This window comes from Caretta caretta, chromosome 6, assembly GCF_965140235.1.
Source record: "Caretta caretta isolate rCarCar2 chromosome 6, rCarCar1.hap1, whole genome shotgun sequence".
In the NCBI taxonomy this organism is placed as follows: domain Eukaryota; kingdom Metazoa; phylum Chordata; order Testudines; family Cheloniidae; genus Caretta; species Caretta caretta.
Window position 1 is genome coordinate 7,189,383 of NC_134211.1, and position 21,114 is coordinate 7,210,496.

General features: G+C 43.9%; 2 protein-coding genes across 2 annotated transcripts; both read left to right on the forward strand.

The window, feature by feature from the left end:
• Nucleotides 1-6,092: 6,092 nt before the first annotated feature.
• Nucleotides 6,093-11,753, forward strand: LOC125629748 (olfactory receptor 8U9-like). Its single transcript, XM_048835146.2, has 2 exons — nt 6,093-7,001; nt 11,736-11,753. The coding sequence occupies exons 1-2, from the start codon at nt 6,093-6,095 to the stop codon at nt 11,751-11,753; spliced, it is 927 nt and encodes a 308-aa protein (XP_048691103.1).
• Nucleotides 11,754-18,137: 6,384 nt separating this feature from the next.
• On the forward strand, nt 18,138-19,076 carry LOC142072299 (olfactory receptor 5AR1-like). Its single transcript, XM_075128991.1, has one exon. It carries the CDS (start codon nt 18,138-18,140, stop codon nt 19,074-19,076), a length of 939 nt encoding a protein of 312 aa, XP_074985092.1.
• The last annotated feature ends 2,038 nt before the right edge of the window (nt 19,077-21,114 follow it).

Here is a 21,114-nt window from a genome sequence, read left to right on the forward strand (position 1 = left end):
AGTGTATTAAGCTTCACCTTGCGCGTTTTACTTTGTGATTTACTTTGTTCTATCTGTTACGACTTAAAATCACTTAAATCCTACTTTTTATACTTAATAAAATCACTTTTGATTATTTTTAAACTCAGTGTGAGTAATTGTTACCTTGGGGGGCAAACAGCTGTGCATATCTTTCTTGAAGTGATATAGGGGGCAAACATGTATCATTTTACCCTGTGTAAGCTTTATATAGAGTAAATTGGATTTATTTGGGGTTTAGACCCTGGGACTGTGTTGCAGCAGGCTAGCGTGTCTGGCTCAACAAGGCAGGGTTCTGGAGGCCAAGGATGGCAGGGAAAACGGGATCACAGGTAATTTCAGCACATCAGCTGACAGTCCCAAAGGGCATCTCTGTGACTGAACCCTACACACTATGCACTTGGGTTTCCTGCATTTCCAAAAAACATCCCAGCCTCGGGGGTGATGTGCTATTCCAATCTGGGTTTCTCTCAATCTCTCCTTTCAAAGTTTTTCTACTGTGGATAACTAATTAAATAACTATTATACAGCTTTATACAGAGTAAAATGTATTCATTTGGGGTTTAGATCCCTTTGGGAGCTGGGTGTCTGTGTGCTGGAGACAGGTATCCTGCTGAGTTGGTTTCAGTCTAGATCTGCAGTTTTGGAGGTGTGGCCCAGACCCTTGGTCTGTGTTGCGGCAGACTAGCATCTCTGGCTCAACAAGGCAGGGTTCTGGAGGCCCAGGCTGGCAGGGAAATCAGCAAACCAGATGAGAGGAGGGAGGGAGGGGGGTGGCATGCTTAGAGATACTTTGTTGCAGCTGCAGAGATGCTTCAGAGAGGTTCAGTGTTAACCACCAGTGACCAACACATGAAGTGGAATACCATCACCTCAGTTTTGTTTTATATTCAAAAGCCCTCACGGTAGAGACAGCGATCGAGACCAGGTGATTCTCTTGCCCCCTGTGTTCCATTTCCAGAAGGAAAAACGTGGCAACAACATTAATTGCATGTGCTGTGCACACTTTTTGTCCTGGGAGCAAAGCTGCTCCAGGGAGCAAATCTCAAAGTCACCCAAGGAAGCAGCTCCAGAGGTAATAAGGGTAACATTGGTGTGGTTAGCAAACAGGGAAAGATTCGGCTCTGATTTTACGATTCTGATTTTAGGGTTCTGAGCAGGTACTGCTTCCATCCTCAACCCATTGTAAGTGAAGGGAGGGAATGCAAAGAGGTACCACCAAGTCATGGGGAAGCAAGTCAGTTTTAGAGCATTTCAGCCTTTAATTGAAATGACTGTGAGCTGTTCATGGGAGGGAAAGGAAGGAATTATTCTGAGAGGAGAAATTTCAACTTTTGTGAACATATTTACCTATCAAAAGAAGGAAAGAGCTTTACAAGGGAGGGAGAAGAGTGATTGGAAAAGGAGAGAAAATAACTTTACAAGGAAAGGGGAAAACTCCCCCATCAATTCAGGTAATGTCTATACTAAGGCCATTACATTGACTCAGCTATGGTGTGCAACAGTAACGTGGTGTAAATACTTTCCACATTAATGGAAGGGTTTTTCCATCGATGTAGTTAATCCATGTCCCCGAGAGGCAGTAGCTAGGTCAATGGAAGAATTACACTGAGGGTCAGTACAAGCTAACTGCCTCGCACAAGGTGTGAAAAATGTCCCCGCCCTGTGTGACAGAGCTCTGTTGATCTAATTTTTAAGCATAAACCAGGCCTCAGGGAAGCTGCTGACGGAAAAGACCAGTTGGGAAATCTAGTCCTATCTCCCTGCCAGGGCAGCAGAATTCTCTTCTGTTCTTTTTGTTCAGGCTAGTTGGAAATATTGCAGCTATCCCAGCTTCCCAGGGAGATTATTCTGTATTCTGACTGAGCTCACTGTCAGGCTGTGTGTGTGTCTTTGGTGTACAGTTGTAACTGTGTGTGTTGTATGAAGTGGGCATTGTGTGTGTGTGTTTAGTGGGCATTATGTGTGTGTGTGTGTGTTTGGTGTGCAGTGGGCACTATGTTTGTGCATGTGGTGTGGGGTAGAGTGGAGCTGAATGTCAAGTTGAGGCAGGTACATTTCCCTTGCCCTGCCCATGGCTCAGGCTGGTGTTGCCCCTCCTCCCAGTGCAGATCTCCTTGCAAGATCATAGAATCATAGGACTGGAAGTCACCTCGAGAGGTCATCTCGTCCACTCCCCTGCACTCACGGCAGTGCTAAGTATTATCAAGACCATACCTGACAGGTGTTTGTCTAAAATTCTCTTTAAAATCTCTAATGGTGGAGATTCCACAACCTTCCTAGGCAAATTATTCCAGTGCTTAGCCACCCTCACTGTTGGGATGTTTTTCCTAATGTCCAACCTAAACCATACTTTCTGAAATTGAAGTCCATAGGTTCTTGTACTATCCTGTCCCCAGCAGACACATTGCTTTGAAGTTTTATTCCTAAACTCTGTTTCATGGACTATAAATTATAGGAAATAAATAAAATTTAGAAAAGAATAATTGGGACAGAGCTAGCCTGCTTGGAGATATTTTGCAGCAGCTTCTGCAGAGGTGCTGCAGAGATCTTCAGTGCCCTGACCTTGACATTTTCAGTGAGGACTGCCCCAGGAACCTCTGGGTCATACAAGGTAGAAAGCCTGGAGGAGGAGTTATGAGCATGACTCTTCGAGGAAGTAAGGGCATAATGTTTCCTGGGCACAGACTTGGAGTGACAGACATGGGAGTTTCTGAATACAGAGATTATTGGCTGTTGGTTGTTTCTACTGGTGTTCAGGGAAGGAGGACTTTGCATCTATTATTTGTAACCCCTCGCCCAAGGATTATACCAAAGAATATAGCTGACTTGGATCATCAGTTTTCCTCCTAATACAATCAACTCTGCAAAGCCTCACAGGTGGGCACCACTTAGGAGAAGGGGGCACCAACATGCCCTGGAGCCCTGATAATACCAGCCAAGCCTTGAGACCCATGGGGGATAATTTCTGCTCCCATATTGAAGAAGGGAAGAGTCATCACTGGGCCTGCCAGGGATATCCTTGGGGGTAGGTCATGACCACAATGGCCTTGTGCATCTGCAGCCATGGATCAGTGCATGGGCCCATCCCTGTGGTGACTTCACCCTTTCATGTCAATCAAACACTCCTGTCAGTCAGCACCACACCTTTGGTGTTACTGGGATATTTTCTAGGTTGGTGACATACCAGGGTCCAACCCAGACTAATCAGCAGCTGTGTCACACCTGCCTACAACCTTGCAAAACCTTGATAAAGTGGTTTTCATCTGGGCCACTCACAAACAACCGTCTAGCATGCTAATCACACCCTGAGCATGTGTGAGTTTAACTGCAGCCTGGCCAGGAATTGTTGGGTTACACTCAGGCTCTCACCACCCTTGATTGTACTGCAGGGGGACCCCCAACACACTCCCCAGTCTTAGATATTCCTCCAGAAATGTATGACCTGTGCTTCCCAGGACTCTCCTGGACAACACAAGTTATAGTATACAGTATTTCTTTCGCAACACTAAGATAAATGCAACTTAGTTTCTCAGACACTTCTATTTAAACACACTGGACTAGATAAAACAATAAAAGAAAGTTTATTGACCACAAAGATAGATTTTAAGTGACTACAAATAGGGAGGCATAGAAGTCAGACATGGTTACAAGAAACATAAAACTAGAATGCAACTTGTGCCCAAGTTAACAAATTATGTGAAATTCAAAGTGAAACTTTCCTCACCACATGCATTCAGCAGTCTTACTGACCAAACTTCTTCAGTCAGGAACCCTCCCCCAGTCCAATGGCTGCTTCCTTTATCCCTTCAGATGTAGTGAATAAATGGGAAGGCATAGAAACAGAGAGAGAGAGCAGTGCCTTGGGATGTCTGCCACTTCTTTTTATAGTCCTTTCCCCCCTTTGAGAAACATTTCCACCTAGTTACTGGAAGAAAAATTGTCTATGTAGAAGGATGTTCCCTACTTCTTTTTCCTCACCTTTTTGGGCATCCTTTGTTTCCCTTCCTGTTTGAATACTCTGGTTACTGTTTAGATACAAAGTTAAGCAGAGAACACATTTCTTTGTTCAAGACAGACCAGTTTGCAAGACAACCCAAGACACCTCTCTCTCACTCTGCCTCCCCATTGATTCAATGCATTGGAAGGGATAAAGGAAGCACTTTGGAACATGTATTAATAACATGATGCAGTGCTATCTTATAACGCCACATACATTATCAAAAATGTTGTATTAATGTTTGCAATGAGAGGATGACTATTTCTAGCTGACTCATAGATTTATTTAACATCTTAAAGCTGCACTCCATGTGCAGATAATGCGCAAGCAAGAGGGATAGTTTTGTGAACTACAGAAATCTGGAGCACACTGTGGTCTCGTCCTGAGCTCCTCTGGTCACCGTGTGGTCTTCATCAGGCAAAAAAGAGTGAATCTATCTTTCCTATTTTGGGAAGTAACCTAGCAAGGGAAGGACATAGGATACCATGGTGATTAGCATGCCATAAATAGCTCAATAATCTGGAGTACTCTTAGGTGTCTTACAGGTTTTACTTTCCACTTGTTGGGGCCAGGACAATGAGGTTATTCTGAAACCAGGAATAACTGAGAAGATATCAGCTACACCTGCAAACAATTAGTACATTTCACCTGTATCTAACTTACTGTTCCTTCGACACCAAACTTTTTGCTAAGACTGGTTGAAAATTTTTCTTGAGACATTTTTTTGATGGGAAATTGAATTTTCCATTTAACTATTTTTTTCAAAGAAATTATCTTTTTCCCAGAAATTATAAGCGTTCCATCAAAATACCAAACTCCCCTGCTCCCTAAACCATGGCTATGGGTCTCTTGTGATGCTCCAGGGCAGTTCAACAAGAGGAGAGACCATCATGCATCATGGGGGATGTAGCCCAGCCTGGGAGCCTAGCTAAGGAAGATATTGGTGGTGTGTGGTATCGGATGCACCCCCATGGTATTTCTGAGCCGAAATATTCAGTTTTTAGAAAAAAGATTTCGGTCTCCACAAACAACCTTTGTGTATCAGCTCTATGCAGTAACCGGCTTGCACTGAAAGCAGCAGGATGAAATATACCCCTAACCGCATACTGTGTGATTCTGGTAGAAATTGCATCGTTTAATAACACAGGAGGAAGGAGTGGGCCAAATTAATCCCCAGGGCATGAATTACACTGAATGTGGCTTTGGTTCACTGAATGTGTTAATTAGGTGTTATGGCTCTCTGAGCTCAGGTATTCCCAGTTGCTTCAGGAATCATCTGCCATAGATCACACATATCGGTATAAACCTTCCCAAATTCTTCAAATTGGCAGTTTCTTTCAATGGGGAAACACCAGCACATCTCTCTCTCTCTCTCATCTCAGCAGGTACGTGCTATTGTCCTGTATTACAGTCACACACACACGCAGACACCATGGGGATCAGCAGGTATTGAATTCCAGACCTCCAGCTCTAAAAGCCTCAGGCCCAACTCCGACCCCTTCAGCTAAAGGAGAGACCTCCTGGGTTGGAAAAAATAGGCAATTACCTAGTCACTGAAGCTAGGGCTTCCCATGCTGTGTCTGGGTTTTTGTACAGGCTCAAGTAAATGCCAAAAAGCTTAATAAGCACAGTGAGCAACTTTACCCCAAACGGACATGCCAAGGCACAGAGCTCCCCTTGCCCAAAGAGGGTGGAAAGATTGACACTCCTTTACTCTCACCCCTTCTTTAGATAAGGAATAATCCCTTCAGATTGATTTTCTCACAGCAGAGTCACAAGTCACTGTTTTCTGTTGAGGATTAGTGACAAGCAGTGTTTGTGTGTGTGTGGGGGGGGGCATGATTAACCTGCGTATCATTGTGTTTGCACAGCGTGTGCATTTCATCGAACACCTGGAATGACCAGCTGTGAACATCTGGCTCTGTGGTCTTAGCCCTTCCCGGAGTGGATACTGATGCCCATTAAGAAACTGATCTCCATTTAGCTTCACTTACTTCATTATAGTGAAGGGACAGGTTTTCGCACCATTCACCTGCCCAAATCTTTGTAGCTGCCTGATCTCTGTTTGAAGGAGATGGAAGAGGGAAATCACTCGGAGGTGACTGAGTTCATTCTCTCAGGACTGACAGATCGTCCGGAGCTGCAGGTCCCCCTGTTTTGGGTGTTCCTACTGATTTATGGTATCACCCTGGTGGGGAATGGGGGGATGATCTTGTTAATCACAATTGATCCCCGACTCCACACCCCCATGTACTTTTTCCTCAGTAATTTGTCTTTCTGTGATCTCTGCATTTCCTTGATAATTTCCCCTAAGATGCTGCTGAATTTCTTAGCCGAGAGGAAAAGCATTTCTTACACTGCCTGTACTGTGCAAATGCATCTCTCTATCATTTTTGCAGATGTTGAGTGCCTCTTGCTAGCTGTGATGGCGTATGACCGTTATGTGGCCATCTGTAACCCGCTGCTCTATACGGTCACTATGTCCAGGCAGCTTTGTAAACAGCTGGTGGCTGGGGTGTACGCTGTGGGGGTGGTGGATTCAATGATATACACGTGTTGTACATTTTGGCTGTCATTCTGCAGCTCCAACATCATCAATCATTTCTTCTGTGACATCCTCCCACTGTTGGTGCTCTCCTGTTCTGACACGCACATCAATGAGATTGTGACGTTTGCTTTCATGAGCTGCATTACAGTGAGCAGCTTTGTGACTGTCCTCCTCTCCTATGTCTATATCATCTCCACCATCCTGCAGATCCGCTCAGCCGAGGGCCGGCGCAAAGTCTTCTCCACCTGCAGTTTCCACTTGACCGCTGTGGTTCTGCTTTTTGGCACCCTCCTCTTCATGTATTTACGTCCCACCTCCAGCTATTCCATGGACAGAGACAAAGTGGCTTCCGTGTTTTACACGGTGGTGATCCCTATGTTGAACCCCCTCATCTACAGCCTGAGGAACAAGGAGGTGAAGGATGCCCTGAGGAAAGCAATGAATAAACTCCTAACCAATTCTTAATTCTGTTTAACTGTGTATTGGTTTAGTGATGGGGAGTGGAAACACGTGAATTCCATTCCCAGCCCATTGCAATGTAATTTCGGAGAGCTCATGGTAGTATTGCTCATTATTATATTATTATCATTACTTATTTGTTGATATTCCAACAAGTTCTGCAGGCCCCAGCTGAGATCAGTGGACAAAACTCGAGGAAGACTCACAGGTCCAGAAAGAGAGAATGATTTTATAAGCTGGTGTCTAGGGGCATCCTCCTAGAGGGTGAGATGTTCAACTTCACATCTCAGGACATCAGGTTGCAGTTCCAAAGGGGTTTCTGTGACCCAACCCGTCACACAGAGTTTAGGAATAACATTGCAAAACAATGTGTGTGTGTGTGGGCGAGGGCCAGGGGGAGGGCGGGGCAGGAGGACAGCACAAGAACTGGTGGACTTTAATTGCACCAAGGGCGGTTTAGGTTGGGCATTAGGAAAAACATCTCAACAGTGAGGGTGGCTAAGCACTGGTATAACGTTCCCAGTAAGGTTATGTAATCTCCACCACTGGAGATTTTTAAGAGCAGGTTTGAGAAACACTTGTCAGGGATGGTCTGGATAATACTCAATTGTGCTGTGAGTGTAGGGGAGCAGAATAGATGACCTCTCGAGGGCCCTTCAAGTCCAATTATTCTATGATCTCACAAGGAGCCCTGCACTGGGAGGAGGGGGGACGCCAGCCTGAGCACTGGGCAGGGCAAAAGACTCAAACCTGCCTGCACTTCATATTCAGCTCCGCTGTACCCCCCACCACATGCACACACACAGTGCCCACTGCACACCAAACACACACACACACACACACAGAGTGCCCACTACACACACACAGCCTGACACTGAGCTCAGTCAGAATGCAGAATAATCTCTACTGGGAAGCTGGGACAGCTGCAATATTTCCAACTCACCTGAACAAAAAGAACCGAAGGGGATTCTGCTGCCCTGGCAGGGAGATAGGACTAGATTTCCCAACTGGTCTTTTCCATGGACAGCTTTTTTAAGGCCTGGTTTAGGCTTAAAAAATAGATCAACACAGCTCCATCACACAGTGTGGGGAAACTTTTCACACCCTGTGCGAGGCAGTTAGCTTGTACTGACCCTCAGTTTAACTTTTCCATTGACCTGGCTACTGCCTCTCAGAGAAATGGATTAACTACATTGAAGGAAAAACCCTTCTGTCAATGTGAAAAGCATCTACACTACGGCATTGCTGCACACCATAGCTGAGTCAATGTAATGGCTTTAGTATAGACATTCCCCAGAATTGATGGGGAGTTTTCCCCCTTCCTCTTCAAGCTATTTTTCTCTCCTTTTCCATTAGTCTTCTCCCTCCCTTGTAAAGCTGTTGAGGACGTAAGCAGTACCAGCTCAGATCCCTAAAATCAGACATCGAGTCAAATCTTTCCCTGTTTGCTAACCACACCAACGTTACCCTTAATACCTCTGCAGCTGCTTCCTTGGGCGGCAGAGGTTAAAAATGGCTTTGATGATTTGAGATTTGCTCCCTGGAGCATCTTTTCTCCTACAAAAAACAGGTGTCCACAGTGCATGCAATTAATGTGGTTGCCATGTCTTTCCTTTTTTAAATGGAACACGGCCAGAAAATAAGCTGACCTGGATCGCTCTTTCTCCTGTGAGGTCATTTTAACACAATACAAAATGGAGGTGACTGTAATCCACTTAATTTGTTGGTCATCTCTCCAAATGTCTCTTTAAGTAATTTCCCACCATTGGGATGCAAAGGTGTCTCAAAATGAATGAATTTCTTCTGGACTAGTCATTTATTGTCAAAAACAAATACTTTTTTAATTGACCTGAAGCTATTAACAAGTGTGTTTCAAATACTCCTAAAAGCTTTGTCCCAAAATAATGTGTGTGTGTGGGGGGAGGATTTTGATACTGGTAGCAACATAGCCACAGTAGGAGGCGGTGGTGGTCCTTGCCTTTGTAATTTTTAGCCCAATAGTTGGGATGTTCACCTGTGAGGTGGGAAATCCGGGTTCAATTCCCCTTCTGTTCAGTGCTGGGCAAAGATATGTGTGACATTGAAATCCTTGTGCTTTATGAAAATATGCTTCTGAATATGACATCACTGGAATATGCTTTATGCTAAGTGCCCCATGTAACATATCATTATAAAGATTATAATCTACTAATGCATTCATCTTATTTGTTTACATGGATTATATTTATGTCTGGAATTAGGAAAATAAGATATTAACTTGTATTACTGATGTAGACATATTAAGTGGAGGCCATTAAAAGTGCTTCAGAATCATTGAACTGTGAATGGCTTTGTTTAGCTGAAAGCCTTCCTGTGTACATGTGGGAGAAACCAGGAAGAATAGAGATTGGGATCTTACAGTGACATGTGACCTTGCCAGCAGATACTGAGCTCCATCTTGAAGCTGGTACTTTTTCTATGGGGGGGGGTGGAATTCCAAACAAAGTTTTCCCACCTTGGGTATGTTCTATATAAAGTGGGGAAGCAAACAATGAGTGTTTTCAGCTGGCTTAAGAGACAGCCTCCCCACCCCACAGAGATACCCACAAGCACCTGGAAACATAAGAACTGTAACCACAGGGGTGGGTGAGAACAGGCTGGACCCAGGTCAGAATAGGCATCTGAACTGAGAAGGATATTATCTGAAACAACAACTGGGGTGAGAAGTTAACTTTTGTAACTGATTTCTGAGTGTATTAATCTTAGCCTTGCGTGTTTTACTTTGTTCTATCTGTTACGACTTAAAACCACTTAAATCCTACTTTTTATACTTAATAAAATCCCTTTTGTTTATTTATAAAATCAGTGTGAGTAATTGTTACCTTGGGAGGTAAAACAGCTGTGCATATCTTTCTTGCAGTGATATAGGAGGCGAACATGTATCATTTTACCCTGTATATGCTTTATACAGAGTAAAATGGATTTATTTGGGGTTTAGATCCATTTGGGAGCTGGGTGTCTGCGTGCTGGAGATAGGTATCCTGCTGAGCTGGTTTCAGTCTAGATCTGCAGTTTTGGAGGTGTGGCCCGGACCCATGGTCTGGGTTGCAGCTGGCTAGCATGTCTGGCTCAACAAGGCTGAGTTCTGGAGGCCCAGGCTGGCTGGGAAAACAGCACATGAGATGACAGGAGGCAGGGAGGGGGGTGGCATGCTTGGAGATACTTTGTTGCAGCAGCTGCAGAGATCTTCAGTGTTAACCACAGGTGACCAACAAATAAAGTGGAACACAGTCACCTCAGTTTCATATTATATTCAAAAGGCCTCACGGGAGAGACAGTGATCGAGACCAGCTGATTCTCTGGCCCTCTGTGTTCCATTTCCACAAGAAAAGACACGACAACAACAAAATTAATTGCATGTGCTGTTCACACCTGTTGTCCTGGGAGGAAAGATGATCCAGGGAGCAAATCTCCAAGTCATCCCAGGAAGCAGCTCCAGAATTATTCAGGGTAACGTTGGTGTGGTTAGCAAAGAGGGAAAGATTCATCTCTGATATTACGGTTCTGATTTTAGGGTTCTGAGCAGGCGCTGCTTCCGTCCTCAACTCATTGTTAGCGAAGGGAGGGAAAAGAAAGAGCTACCACCAAGACATGGGCAAACAAGTCAGTTTCAGAACATTTCGGCTTTTAATTGAAATGACAGTGAGCCTTTCATAGGAGGGGAAGGAAGGAACTATCCTGAGAGGAGCAATTTCAACTTTTCTGAACATATTTACCTTTCAAAAAAAGGAAAAAAAACTTTACCAAGGGAGGGAAAAGAATGATGGAAAAGGAGAGAGGAATAGCTTTAAGAGGAAGGGGGAAACTCCCCCATCGATTCAGGGAATGTGTATACTAAGGCCGTTACATTGTCTCAGCCATGGTGTGCAGCAGCGCCATAGTGTAGATGCTTTCCACATTGATGGAAGCGGTTTTCCTTCAATGTAGTTAATCCACGTCTCCGAGTGGCAATAGCTCAGTCAATGGAAGAATTACACTGAGGGTCAGTACGAGCTAACTGCCTCGCACAAGGTGTGAAACGTTTCCCCGCCCTATATGACGGAGCTCTGTTGATCTAATTTAAACATAAATCAGGCCTTAGAGAAGCTGCTGATCAAAAAGCACAGTTGAGAAATCTAGTCCTATCTCCCTGACAGGTTTTTGTCAAACCTCCTCCAATGGTGGAGATTCCACAACCTTCCTGGTCAAGTTATTCCAGTGCTTAGCCACCCTCACTGTTGGGATGTTTTTCCTATTGTCCAACCTAAACTGCCCTTGCTGAAAATGAAGTCCATCAGTTCTTGTTCTTTCCTTCCCCTACTCCCACATTGTTTTGCAATTTTATTCTTAAACACTGTGTGATGGGTTGCATCTCAGAAATCCCTTTGGAACTGCCTCCGGATGTGCCTGGAATACCTCTGAGCCTGTTTTCCCTGCCAGCTTGGGACTTCAGTACCTTACCTTGTATGAGCCAGGCATGACTGCCTGCTGCAAACACAGATCCAAGTCTCAACCAGGACCAGCACAAGCTGCAGGCTTAACTGAAAAGTGCTCTTGTCTCCAGCACTCAGATGTCAAGCTCCAAATGGGGTACAAACCCCAATAAATCTGTTTAACCCTGTATATCGTTTATACAGGGCAAACTCATAAATTGTTCGCCCTCTGTAACACTGTTTGCACCTGAGCCCCCAGGTGATACTTAATAAGTAAAGCGTGATTTTATTAAATACAAAAACTAGGATTTAAGTGGTTCCAAGTAATAACAGACAGAACAAAGTGAATTACCAAACAAAATAAAATAAAACATGTAAGCCTGAGCCTAATACAGTAAATACCAAATGCAGATAAATCTCACCCTCAGAGATGTTCCAATAAGCATCTTTTACTGACTAGACTTCCTTCTAATCTGCATCCAGAAATCACTCACACCCCTGTAGTTACTGTCCTTTGTTCCAGTTTCTTTCAGGCAACTCCGTGGGGTGGAGGGGCTATATTTTGTGACAGCTGAATACAAAATGGAGAGGTTTCCCCAGGGGCTTAGATAGTCTCTCTCTTGGGAGTGGAAACCCCTTCCCATCTCCTACGGAGAATCCAGCTCCAAGATGGAGTATTGGAGTCACATGGGCAAGTCACATGTCCATGCATGACTCAGTTCCTTACAGAACGACGCCACGTTCCCAGGAAAGTTCAGATGTGGATTGGTGTCTCTCAAAGTTTATTAGCTTAAGTGTTTCTTGACTGGGCACTAAAAGAGAATAGTCTTTTCTCAAGAAGCCTACCAACAGCTTCACTGAGGCAACTTAAAATCAAAAAAGTACACAGCCAATATTCATAAGTTGGAATACAGAAATGATACATGCATAGAAAGGGGATGAATATATCCAGTAGATCGTAACCTTTGAAGAGATATGTTACATGACATATCTCGCATAAAACATATTCCAGTTATGTCATATTTACATGCATAAGCATATTTCTATAAAGAATTATGGGGTGCAATGGCACACTCTGTTTCACGGACTATAAATTATAGGAAATAAAGAAAATTAACAAAAGAATCATGAGGGAGCTGGCCTGCTCGGAGATATTCTGTAGGAGCATCTGCAGAAATGTTGCAGAGATCTTCAGTGTTAATGACCAGTTTGGGGAATATTCTCCTTTTTGCACCCTGCCCTGACTTTGGAATTTTCAGTGAGGACTGTCCCGGGCAGTTCTGGGTCACAGAAAGCAGAGAAGCCAGGAGGAGGAGTTGTGAGCATGACTCCTAGAGGAAGTAGGGGCGCAGTGTTTCGTGGGCACAGACCTGGAGTCACAGACTTGGGAGTTTCTGAATACAGAGATTGCTGGCTGTTGGTTATTTCCACTTGCCTTCAGGGAAGCAGGACTTTGTGTCCATTCTTTGAAACCACTCCCCATGGATTATACCAAAGAATATAGCTGACTTGGGTCATCAATTTTTCCTCCTAATACAATCAACCCTACAATGCCTCACAGGTTGGCACCACCTAGGAGAAGGGGGAACCAACATTCCCTGGAGCACTGATAATACCAGCCAAGCCTGCACACCCATGTGGGATAACATCTGCTATCATAATGAAGAAGAGAAGAGTCATCACTGGATCAGTGCAAGGGCCCATCCCTGTGGGAACCTAACACTTTCATGTCAATCGAACACTACTGTCAGTCAGCCCCACATCTGTGGTGTTACTGGGATATTTTCTACATTGGTGGCATTGAGATACCAGGGTCCAACCCAGAGTAATCAGCAGCTGTGTCACACCTGCCTGCAACCTTGCAATGCCTTGCTGAGGTGGCTTCCACCTGGGCCACTCACAAACAACTGTCATGCATGCAAATCACACCCTGAACATGTGTATGTAACTGCAGACTGACTAGGAATAGTTGGGTGACACTCAGGCTCTCACCACCATTGGTTGTACTGCAGGGGGACCCCAAAATGCTCTCCAGTCTTTGGTTTCCCTCCGGAAATGTATGTCCTGTACTGCCCAGTCCTCTCCTGGTCAATACAAGTTACTTTGCCCATTATTTATTAATTAGCACTCACATGCCTGCAATTTAGCTTCGCAGACACTTCTATTGAAATTCACTGGATTAGATAAAACAACAAAAGAAAGTTTATTGACTGCAAAGATAGATTTTCAGTGAGTACAAATTAGGAGTCATAGAAGTCAGACATGGTTACAAGAAAAATAAAACTAGATTGCAACTTGTTCCTAAGTTAACAAATGATGGGAAATTCAAAGCAAAAGTTTCCTCACCACATGCTTTCAGCAGTCTTACTGACCAAACTTCCTAGGTCAGGACCCATCCCTCAGTCCAATGACTGCTTCCTTTATCCCTTCAGATGCAGTGAATCAGAGAGAGAGAGAGAGAGAGAGAGAGAGCAGGTGATGGCTTGGGTTGTCTGCCCCTACTTTTTATAGTCCTATCCTCACTTTGAGAAATATTTCCACCTGGTTACTGGAAGACAAAATGAACAAGGATGTTCCGTGCTGTTTTTTCCTCACCGTTTTGGGTTTCCTTTGTTTCCCTTCCTTCTTGATGACTCTGGTTACTGTTTAGATACAAAAATATGCAGAGCACACATTTCTTTAAGACAGACCAGTTTGCCAACCTCCATTTGGAACATGTATTAATAACATGATACAGTGTAATCTTATAACTTTGCATACATTATAAAAATATTAATATTTGTGATGAGAGCATGACTATTTCTAGTTGACTCATAGATTTATTTAGCATCTTAAAGCTGAGCTCTGTGTGCAGATAATATGCATACAAGAGGGATAGTTTTGTGAACTGCAGAAGTCCGTAGCATGCTGTGGTCTCCTCCTGAGCTCCTCTGGTCATCATGTGGTCTCCATAAAGCAAAATGAGTGAACCTATCTTTCCTACCTTTGGGAGTAACCTAGCAAGGGAAGGACATAGGATATCATTGTGTCATGGAGTCCCCGGGCAATGCTCTGGAACTGCTCCCTAGGGAAGCCAGTCGGGGCTCTGGGGAAGTCTCCTTTCTGTGAGCAGACTGTCTTCAGGGTGAGAAGCTCACACGGCTTCGACCTTCCTGAGTCTGACCTTGGAGCATTCAGCATCCTCTGCCCCTCTGTGCATTTCCCACAGCAAGTCCGCCCAGGCGGGGTTCTGGGAAAGCCAGAGGTTCCTGTACCCCAACTTCACAGTCAGACGTGACTCTCAGCCAGCCAGTAAAACAGAGGTTTATTTGATGAAAGGAACATGGTCAAAAACAGAGCTTGTAGGTAGAGAGAACAGGACCCCTCAGCCTGTTCCATTTTGGGGGGCAGTGAGCCAGACAATCCCGTCTGCACCTCACTCCACATCCCCAGCCAGCCCCAAACTGACTCACACTCCAACCCCTCGTCCTCTGGGCTTTACCCCTTTCCTGGATCAGGAGGTCACCGGATTCCTTTGTTCTCCAGCCCTCTAGCGATCACCTTACAGGGGTAAGGGCCCAGGCCATCAGTTGCCAGGAGACAGAGTGTTGGCCATTTATGTACACTGGTCCTTTGCTCTGCAACAATTACACTCCCTTATCCCACCACCTAGAGACTTAAGAAATGCTTATGGGAAACTGAGGCACCCCTTCAGTATTCAGAGGAAACATTAAGAACAGTCTCAGTTCATCACACATGGTGATTTTCATGCTATAAATAGCTAGATAATCTGGAGTACTCTTACATCTCTTACAGGTTTTACATTCCACCTATTGGGGCCAGGACAATGAGGTGATTCTGAAACCATGAATGACTGAGAAGATATCAGCTACAGCTGCAAAAAATAAGTACGTTTCACCTGTATCTAACTTTCTGTTCCTTTGATTCCAAATTTGTTGCTGAGGCTGGTTGAAAATTTTTCTTCACAAGTGTTTTCGATGGGAAATTGGATTTTCCATTCGACTCTTTTTTCCATGAAATTATCTTTTCCCTGGAAATTATAAGCTTTCCATCAAAATATGTCAAGGTTCCTTCCCCACTCTGAACTCTAGGCTACAGATGTGGGGACCTGCATGAAAAAAACCCTAAGCTTATTTTTACCAGCTTAGGTTAAAACTTCCCAAAGCTACAAACTATTTTACCTTTTGCCCTTGGAATTTCCACTGCCACCACCAAACTTTAACTGGGTTTACTGAGAAACATAGTTTGGACACGTCTTTCCCCCCAAAATCCTCCCAACCTTTGCACCCCACTTCCTGGGGAAGGTTTGGTAAAAATCCTCACCAATTTGCATAGGTGACCACAGACCCAAACCCTTGGATCTTAGAAAAATGAAAAAAGCATTCAGTTTTCTTACAAGAAGACTTTTAATAGAAGTAAAGGAATCACCTCTGTAAAATCAGGATGGTAGATACCTTACAGGGTAATTAGATTCAAAACATAGAGAATCCCTCTAGGCAAAACCTTAAGTTACAAAAAAGACACACAGACAGGAATATTCATTCTCTTTGGCACAGTTCTTTTCTCAGCCATTTAAAGAAATCATAATCTAACACATACCTAGATAGATTACTTACTAAAAGGTCTAAGACTCCATTCCTGTTCTGTCCCTGGCAAAAGCAGCATACAGACAGCCGCAGACCCTTTGTTTCTTCCCCCTCCTCCCAGCTTTTGAAAGTATCTTGTCTCCTCCTTGGTCATTTTGGTCAGGTGCCAGCGAGGTTACCTTTAGTTTCTTAACCCTTTACAGGTGAGAGGATTTTTCCTCTGGCCAGGAGGGATTTTAAAGGGGTTTACACTTCCCTTTATATTTATGACAGCTTGATAAAAATCCTCACCAATTTGCATAGGTGAACACAGACCCAAACCCTTGGATCTTAAGAACAAGGAAAAAGCAATCAGGTTCTTACAAGAAGAATTTTAATTGAAGAAAAAGTAAAAGAATCACCTCTGTGGAATCAGGATGGTAAATACCTTACAGGGTAATCAGATTCAAAAACATAGAGAATCCCTCGAGGCAAAACCTTAAGTTACAAAAAGACACAAAAACAGGAATATACATTCCATTCAGCACAACTTATTTTATCAGCCATTTAAACAAAACAGAATCTAACGCATATCTAACTAGATTGCTTATTAACCCTTTACAGGAGTTCTGACCTGCATTCCTGCTCTGGTCCTGGCAAAGGCAACACACAGACAGAGAGAGCCCTTTGCCCCCCCCCCTCCAGATTTGAAAGTATCTTGTCTCCTCATTGGTCATTTTGGTCACGTGTCAGCGAGGTTACCTTTTTTATTCTTAACCCTTTACAGGTGGAAGGGTTTTTCCTCTGGCCAGGAGGGATTTAAAGGTGGTTAGCCTTCCCTTTATATTTATGACAATACCAAACTCCCCTCCTCCCTAAACCGTAGCTCTGGTATTGTTCCAGAGATGTCCACCAGGAGTAGAGACCATCATCCATCATGGGGAAAGTAATCCAGCCTGGGAACCTGGCCCATGGAAGAGATTGGTGGTGTGCAGTATCTGAGGAACCCCCATGGTATTTCCGAGCCGAAATATTAAGTTTTTTGCAAAAAAAATTTGGTCTCCACAAAAAATAACAACAACCCTTTGTGGATCAGCTCTACGCAGTACCCAGCTTGCACTGAAAACATCAGGATGAAATATACCCCTAACCTCATACTCTGTAACGCTGGTAGAAATTGCATCATTTAATAACACTGGAGGAAAGAGTGGGACAAATTAATCCGCAGGATATGAATTACACCAAGGGTGGCTTTGGTTCACTGAATGCATTAATTAGATTTTATAGCTATTTGAGCTCAGTTATTCCCAGTTGCTTCAGGAATCATGTCCCATAGATCACAAATCTCACTATAAAACTTCCCTAGTGCTACAAATGTGCAGTTTCTGTCAATGGGGAAACAGCACCACATCTCTTCTCTCTCTTCTCAGTGCTATTATCCTGTATTACACGCACACACCATGGTGGTCGGCAAGTATTAAAGTCCAGACCTCCAGCACTAAAAGCCTTAGTCCCAACTCCGATCCCTTCAGCTAAAGAATTGACCTCTTTGGTTGGAAAAAATAGGCAATTACATAGTCACTGAAGCCAGGGTTTCCCTTTATGTGGCTGGGTTTTCGTACAGGCTAAAGTAAATGCCCAAAAGCTTAATTAGTACGGTAAGCAACTTTACCCCAAACCGACATGCCAAGCAACAGAGCTCCCCTTGCCCAAAGAGGGTGGAAAGATTGATACTCCTTTACTCTCACCCCTTCTTTAGCTAAGGAATAATCCCTTCAGACTGATTCTCTCACAGCAGAGTCACAAGTCATTGTGTTTTTTTATTGGGATTAGTGAACAGGAGTGTTTATGTGGGGGGCATGATTAAGCTGGGTGTGGTTGTATTTGCACAGCGTGTGCATTTTATCAAAAACCTGGAATGACCAGCTGTGAACATCTGGCTCTGTGGACTAAGCCCTTCCGTGAGTGGGTACTGATGTCCATTGAGAAACTGATCTCCATTTATCTTCACTTACTTCATTACAGAGAAGGGACAGGTTTTCCTCACCATCCACCTGCCCACATCTCTGTAGCTGCCTGATCTCTGTTTGGAGGAGATGGAAGAGGGAAATCACTCGGAGGCGACTGAGTTCATTCTCTCAGGACTGACAGATCGTCCGGAGCTGCAGGTCCCCCTGTTTGTGGTGTTCCTACTGATTTATGGTATCACCCTGGTGGGGAATGGGGGGATGATCTTGTTAATCACAATTGATCCCCGACTCCACACCCCCATGTACTTTTTCCTCAGTAATTTGTCTTTCTGTGACCTCTGCGTTTCTTTGATAATTTCCCCAAAGATGCTGCTGAATTTCTTTGCCGAGAGGAAAAACATTTCTTACACTGACTGCGCTGTGCAAATGTATCTCTCTACCGTTTTTGCAGATGTTGAGTGCCTCTTGCTGGCTGTGATGGCGTATGACCGTTATGTGGCCATCTGTAACCCACTGCTCTCTATGCTCGCCATATCCAGGCAGCTTTGTAAAGAGCTGGTGGCTGGGGCGTACGCTGTGGGGTTGGTGGATTCAATAATATACACATGTTTTACATTTTGGCTGTCATTCTGCAGCTCCAACATCATCAATCATTTCTTCTGTGACATCCTCCCACTGTTTGTGCTCTCCTGTTCTGACACCCACATCAATGAGATTGTGATGTTTGCTTTGACGAGCTGCATTACAGGGAGCAGCTTTGTGACTGTCCTCCTCTCCTATGTCTATATCATCTCCACCATCCTGCAGATCCGCTCTGCCGAGGGCCGGCAAAAAGCTTTCTCCACCTGCTCTTTCCACTTGACCTCTGTGGTCTTGTTTTTTGGCACCCTCTTCTTCATGTATTTACCTCCCACCTCCAGCTATTCCATGGACAGAGACAAAGTGACCTCAGTGTTTTACACACTGGTGATCCCTATGTTGAACCCCCTCATCTACAGCCTGATGAACACGGAGGTGAAGGACGCCCTGAGGAAAGCAATGAATAAACTCTTAACCAATTCTTGAATCTGTTTAACTCTGTATTGGTTGAGTTGTGGAGAGTGGAAATTCAATTCCCATCCCATTACAAAGTAATTTCGCAGAGCCTGTGGGAGTATTGTTCTTCATTATATTGTTATTATTATTAATTTGTTTTTATTCCAACAAGGTCTCCAGGCCCCAACTGAGATCAGTGGACAAAACATGGGAAGCATCAGTGGGCCAGAGACAGAGAATGATTCTATTAGCTGGTGGCTAAGGGGACCACTTAGTGGGTGAGATTCTCAACTTCACGTCTCTCTTCCAATGGTTATTTAATTAGTTATCTACAGTAGAACAAATTTGAAAGGAGAGATTGAGAGCAACCCAGACTGGAACAGCTCATTGCTCAAGGGCTGTTATGTTTTTTGGAAAAGCAGGAAACCCAAGTGCATAGTATGCTGGGTTCAGTCACCGAGACCCTCATTGGGACTCTCACCTGATGTGCTGAAATATCCTCTGAGCCCATTTTCCCTGTCAGCCTGGGCCTCCAGAACCCTGCCTTCTTGAGCCAGACACACTAGCCTGCTGCAACACAGACCCAGGGTCTTGGTCACACCCCCAAAACTGCAGATCTAGACTGAAACCAGCTCCCAATGGAATCTAAACCCCAAATAAATCCATTTTACTCTGTCCAAAGCTTAAACAGGGTAAAAAGACAAATATTCACCCATAGAGTGATATGCACAGCTGTTTCCCTCCAGCGAACAATTACTTACACTGAGTTTATAAATAATCAAAAGTGATTTTATTAAGTATAAAAAGTAGGATTTAAGTGGTTTTAAGTGGTAACAGACAGAACAATGTAAATCACAAAGCAAAATAATAAAAAAACAAACAAACAAACCACACAAGGCTAAACTTAATTCACTCAGAAATCAGTTACAAATGTTAACTTCTCACCCCAGTTGTTACTTCAGATAAAATCCTTCTCATGTCAGATGCCTTTTCTGATCTGGGTCCAGACTGGCCTCACCCACCACTGTGGTTACAGTCCTTTTGTTTCCAGGTGCCTGCAGGTATCTCTGTGGGGTGGGGAGGCCATCTTTTAAGCCAGATGAAGACACTCATTGTTTGATTCCCCACTTTATATAAAACATCCCTAAGGTGGATAACCTTTGTTTGGAATTACACCCCCCTCAGGAAAAGTACCAGCTTCAAGATGGATTTCGGTATCAGGTGACATGGTCACATGGCACTCTAAGACAACAGTATCCATTCTTCCTGGTTTGTCCCACACATACACAGGAAGGCTTACAGGAAAACAGAGCCATTCACAGTTCATTAATTCTGAACCACCTTTAATAGCCTCCACTTAATTGTCTGCATCAGTAATACAAGTTTATATCTTATTTTCCTAACTGCAGAGATAGAAATAATCCATGTAAACAAATAGGATGAACACACTTAGTAGATTATAATCTTTATAGTGATATGTTACATGGGGCACTTAGCATAAAGCATATTCCAGTTATGTCATATTAATATGCATATTTTCATAAAGGATATGGAGTGCAATGTCACACAGAGCTTTGCCCAGCCCTGGACAGAAGGGGGAATTGAACCCAGATCTCCAATCTCACAGGTGAACACCCCAACTATTGGGCTAAAAATTACAAAGAGAAGGACCACCACCGCCTCCTACTGTGGCTTTGTTGCCACCAGCACCTAAATCCTCCCCCTGCACACACACCTTGTTTTGGGACAAAGCTATTAGGCGTATTTCTATCACATTTGTTAATAGTTTCAGGTGAATCCAAATGATGTTGTTTGTGACAATAAATGATTATTCCAGAAGAAATTCACTCATTTCTAGACACCTTTGTGTCCCAATGCTGGGAAATTACTTAAAGAGACATTTGGAGAGATGACCAACAAATAAAGTGGAATACAGTCACCTCAGTTTTGTATCATGTTAAAATGACCTCATGGGAGAGACAGCGATCCAGATAAGCTGATGCTCCGGCCTTCTGTGTTCCATTTCCACAAGGAAAGACACAGCAACAACATTAATTGTATGTTCTGT

Bases quoted from the DNA above. Each gene is read 5' to 3' on its own strand.
- LOC125629748 (XM_048835146.2), top strand. From the start codon at position 6,093: ATGGAAGAGGGAAATCACTCGGAGGTGACTGAGTTCATTCTCTCAGGA.
- LOC142072299 (XM_075128991.1), top strand. From the start codon at position 18,138: ATGGAAGAGGGAAATCACTCGGAGGCGACTGAGTTCATTCTCTCAGGA.